This window comes from Temnothorax curvispinosus, unplaced genomic scaffold (assembly GCF_003070985.1).
Source record: "Temnothorax curvispinosus isolate PA1 unplaced genomic scaffold, ASM307098v1 QBEX01012045.1, whole genome shotgun sequence".
Lineage (NCBI taxonomy): Eukaryota > Metazoa > Arthropoda > Insecta > Hymenoptera > Formicidae > Temnothorax > Temnothorax curvispinosus.
This window is the reverse complement of record NW_020221825.1, coordinates 3,395-8,874: the sequence shown is the minus strand read 5'-3', so window position 1 is coordinate 8,874 and position 5,480 is coordinate 3,395. Positions and strand designations below refer to the sequence as shown.

The 5,480-nt window shown below is 41.3% G+C and overlaps 1 protein-coding gene across 1 annotated transcript; it reads right to left on the bottom strand.

The window, feature by feature from the left end:
* Positions 1–312: 312 nt before the first annotated feature.
* LOC112462190 (putative oxidoreductase GLYR1 homolog) lies at positions 313–4,342 on the bottom strand (the record flags this gene model as incomplete). The annotated part of the gene is made up of 3 exons (XM_025027822.1): positions 313–3,391; positions 3,644–4,088; positions 4,211–4,342. Coding segments are annotated over 3 exons (777 nt in total), but the record flags the coding sequence as incomplete, so codon positions are not given.
* Between the last annotated feature and the right edge of the window lie 1,138 nt (positions 4,343–5,480).

Genomic DNA, 5,480 nt, shown 5'->3' with positions numbered 1-5,480 from the left:
CTTTTCTTATTGCTACTATTAGAAGATAGAAATACAAAATACAATTTATCTCGAGAATATGAAAATTAAAAACGTATAATACGGCAGTCGAAAAAGTTTATATAAGACATATCTAGAGAATCCAAAATAAAAGTGTATTAGACTGAACGTTTCATCTAAAATCGATATACATATTTGCTGAATTAATTGAAGAACAAAAGTCCGAAGGACAACGCCTGATATAAATCAAATTATTCAAGTAAAACGAAGCAAACGACGGAGTCGCCACTTAAAGAAAAGTATGACACAATTTCAGGGGCAGGACAGATAAAATTCATAGGTCAAATAGATATTTATTTAAAAACCATTGTGTATCCGTGACAAAACATATAACGTCTGTTGCCGACGTAACGCGCATAACGTATACCCTCATTCATTCGCTCGCACTCACACTAATTACTCCCACATTACTCTCCTCCTTCTCCTTCGATTTCTGCTTGTTTTTTTTTTCTTTAGTAAACTTAATATTTACTAATAATATATCCTTCTTTATGCTTTTTGTTTAATGCAGTAGAATATAATATTTCCTCATTCTATCTCCGCCCCACAGGTTGCAGGTTCATACACATACAAAATGTGTCATTGTGATGTTATTATTTAACTGTCAACTGTGTATGTGTCTAATTACATTGTCGCACGTGATATGGCGCCGAGCCACTGTTATTTCAGCTATACGCTACGCAATTTCCCGCACGCGCTTACATAAATTCGAGATCTGTGCCGCGTGAATGACGCGATTATCCATTCGATTTCGAGAAATATCTGTAGATAAGAGTGCAGGTGGTGTGAAAGGATTGCCGCCTGAAGAGAAATGGAAACTACATAAAAAAAAAAGTTGACTCTTCGACGCAGAAATAATCTCGCTTGGGTTCTCCGCCAAAAGAAAATTTCTTGTTTTTTTTTTTTTTTTAATCATTTCTCTAAATATTTTCTCCGACAAAAATCATAGTTAAACACAACGTAAAAATTTGCAGTTTTTAATCTAAGAATATACAAAAAATATATCAGAGGCAACAGTTTAGAAAATACTTCACGCATTTCTATCGGACATCGCCTGAGCTTTGTAAAATCAATGTTCAAGAACTCTCACAAAAAGTCTGCAATAATTTGGCAGGAAAAAGATAAAAAATTCTATAGAAATAGCGCAAATTTATTTCGACGTGAAGAAGTTCTCTCTGCGGATTTTCATGCATCTTTAAACGCCGACAATATTTTCTTGCACATCGGGGGGAAATTCATGCATCTTTTTCTTCTTTCGGTTCCTCGACCAAGTCTCCCACGCAGGCCAATTCGCGATCCTGCAGTCACTCTCGATTTCGACGCGCGTCGCCCACGAGATCATATTCCTGGGAAAACGAAAACGCTTCCTTCGCTCATTCATCTCTCCCCTCAGGATTCTCTTCTCGCGGAGATCATGCGATCATGTGACTCGTACGCGGTAGTAAAGTACGTTATCGCGAACCGTTCCGAGAATTCGACGTCCGTCGAACACGCGACTCGCTTTTGTAGACAAATTTCGGTATACTAAACGAATTACGTCAGGGAAAGTTTTGGGAAAGTGACACCCGCAAAAATCATTCATCAGTGTACTTTTTTATTCAGATTTTATCATGCTCGGCTTGTGACTTTGGGTTTGAAACTTTCCTTTTCAAAACTGTGGAATGACTAAAAGTACAAAATATCTGCGGACGTACAGTTTCAATTTCTACTACTGCTTTCAAGGCCAGGCCTTCGAGGAAAGCTGATATCGTTAACGTTGTTAAGAAGATAAGAAAACGCAACATATAATATACACATATATCTATTCTAAATAACATTTTCCTCAGTCCCTCTGTATCTTCATTAATTTATAATGCGCTGCACGTCAGCTTGTCGATTAACAGCAGCGTCGGTAAAAGTGAACCAAGTTAATGCGAGCGTTAATATCTTTCCTTTTTTCCAATTCAAACGTCGAACTTCACGATTTCATAAGAATTTTTTTTCTGCACGGACGAATTGATGACGGTACTGTCATGTGAGTTTGCCGATAAATCTCCAGAAAAATAACTAATCCTTCAGTTAGATCTGCTAAATTTACTAATAAACAGCGCAAGATAATATATGTGCGTCTGTTCGTTGTACAAAGTGTGACATACAAACTCGAGAAAGCTATGAAAATAAAAGTGCGTCTATAAAATAGTCCATTAAAAGCTATCCTTTAGATCATAAAGAAGACGAAAGTATGCAAGAAAGAATCAGTCGTCAACCTCTTGCTGTTATCGCTTCGGGTTGGCAAAGGCTTCTAAGATATTCGCGTAATTTTAACTTTACAATTGCACCACGTAAAACGTGCGGTCTCTACACTTCTCCGTGGCTACTGTCATTAACGTTCGTGACCGTCACCGTCGTGATCGAGCTCGTCAATCTCCCTGCCGTTGGCATAATCTCACGCCGATACAGTGTAATCGTTTATCATGAGCCGCTTTCAATGCGGCTATCTCGCGCAACGTTTTATTTAAGCCTTTTCCCTCAATCGGTATCGTAAGGCACATTATTTTTCTTCCGACACGTCCCGAATCTCTCGAAACCGAATTAGGTGGGCGTCTTGCGCGCGATCGAAACCGAAACGCGACTCGGGAGCTCGACTGTTAATCAAACCGACGCTAATCCTCCGTCCGCGTGCGAAGAAAAATATTCCCTTCATCGACATGCACACGGGAAGCTATCGCTTTGATATCAGAAAAAAAAGAATATTGCCATAATCCAAATCATTGTCATAGTGTGAGAAATTAATTTAAAAAAATTTTTTTTCAAATAGTTGTAACATTTTTCTTCGCGACGCGAGTCGACAAAGCTCTTCTGCGATTTGCTACCGCGTTTTTGTTTCCTCGTTGCTTAACTTCAATTCTCTACTTCCGTAAAACCTCACAAATGTTTACACGGCGTGTATATCTTTCGAAATCGTCAACCTATATCAAACCAAAAATATACGAATATATTTTTTATGTATACAGTAATATGTACTCTCCTTTCTCTTTATCTGTCTCTCTTTTTCTCTCTCTCTCTCTCTCCCCCTCTCTTTTTCTCTTTCTTTCTTAGCGGCGGGAAACAACGTCAGGTATCGCAATAAATATGAAGAAGCTCGGTGACAACAACACGAAGCGCATGCTGCGTTAGAACCTAGCCCTAATATAAACGGCCGAGGCGTCGTGTTCGCCATATCCAAGACGCTTTGCGTGCTTGTAAACTTCATTCGCTGCGGCAGCAAGCGGCAAAGGTTGCTCCAACTGGTCGCTCATGCCTAACGACAGTCGCAGGTCCTTCTGCATATGTTGCAGCGGTAATTGAGTAGGGAAACCGCCTTCAATAATCGCTGCGAAGCAAAATCAAAGTAATGTTAACTACAAGTTCGATACGTAAACTCTTAATCCTCAATCAGTTTGGTAAAGAAGGGACATATAGCATCGTTAAAATTATATTATTGTTATAATTAAAATAATAAAGTTATTAGAGATAGAATCTTTATTATTAAAATTACTAGAAAGTGCATTATCGTTGTGTCGAGTCAAATGAGGATTAACGCAGACGTGGAAGAAACAATTGGCCGATAAAAATCGACGTCTACCTTTGCCCTTCTCAAGAATTGCCGGACACGCCAGAGATGTCAACTCCAGAACCTCCAGAACGTCCTTTTGCTGGAGTCCAGCGCGATCCGCGAGTGCCATGCTCTCGGCCAGAGCTGCCAGAGTGACACCAGCCATTAGCTGAAGTACAAGATTCATCTTGGAAGCATTGCCGACTTCGCCGAGGTAGAAGCTGTTCTTGCCCATTGCCTCGAAGCAGGATTGGCATTCGTCAAAGAGCGACCGATCTCCAGCGGCAAGGATGACCAGAGTGCCTTCTTGCGCTTGCGTTTTGCTCCCTTGCACCTGTGCCTCGAGATAGCGACCACCCTTGCCGTTTATCGCCTCGGCGATGTCCTGAGACGTCTCCGCGTCAATACCGGTCATTTCGACGTAGCTCTTGTCGGGTGATATCTCCGTCAAGACACCGCAGTTACCAAAAACCATCTGGAAAACAGTTTTAACGTGACAATTTCCGCACATATTCCCGACGGTTCTTAGCACAGCTATGTTGGAGGATAAGATAGATTATCTTTAGAGAGTAATATTTTAACTTTTCGAATACTTACATCTTTAGCAGCTTGAGGGTCAGCCACGCACGAGAAAGTGATATCGGCGGCCAGAACGACATCGGATGGCGTCAATCCTTGCTCCGCTCCTGCCTTCACAAAATCCGTGCACTGCAAAAAAAATACATAACGTGCAAATTAGATCTTTATTGATCTCTCGATCATCCTGCTTTTTCAAAATCGCCAGTTTGCGAAAATTTTAAAGAACCATTTGAAAAACTAAAATACGAAACCAATGACCGAGATTGAGGAATTGAAATATAAGTTTAGAGAACTTATTGTAAATATTCGAAAATTCGCTGTTTCCTTTATGTTCATTAGCTGTAATTAATTATGCAAGTTTTTTCTAATATTTATGGCACAGGGAATTAAAATATTATTTTTAAATATTTTTATATCTAATTACAATTTATTCTGTTTATTCATGTAATTTTATATATTTAATATATGCAATTTATATGTAAAATTGTATATAACTAATATTTAACTATATTACACAATAATTAGCAATTGTATATATATATTTTTTATTTATTTATTTATAAAGAAATAATCGATTTGTACAATCATGCGGACGTTTCGAATTAAATTCAGTATCATGGCGCCATCCAACGCGACGCGGCGCAGTCATATTTAGTATCACCTGCCGCCGACAGATGGCACCACATACAACCGCGCCCATTCGCGTCGTTCCGTTCGTCGCACATGCCGTAACGGGCAACCGTTTTCTCGGGCACGCCGGCCACATCAGCAAACGACGCCATTGCGGCCGAGAGATGCGACTTTTTTTTCAGAATCCCGGGAGAGAACCCGTCGCGGATCCCCGTGCGGAATTTCTCGACGGAATTCCAACGAGGATCCCGGGGGAGTCGCGGGCGAGGCGTGATCTCCGGCGGGAATTCCCGCCTCGCGACGCTTCGTCCCATAAAATCTCGAATTGCAACAGAAAATGGCGGACGAGCCGCGTGTCGGCTCTCCGTTCTAGCTCTCCGCGAGCCCGAGCTTCGAGAATTTTCTCGCGCGCCTCTTCCTATGATAAACTGATTCAGGGTGCGGCTGTTTATTGCGTAGGCGATCTCCTAGGTGGATTTTCATCGGGGACGAGGTCGGCGAGTCGACAACAACGCGACTAGCCGTGTCTCGCGAATTGATCTCGTCACGTGGCTACCGCCACGATGCATTTTTCCCCACCCCAAAGTCGATACGATGCGACGAGCTCTCGTTAGCATCTGCAAAATTTACAGGCCGAGCCGGCCGAGCTCCGGCCGGC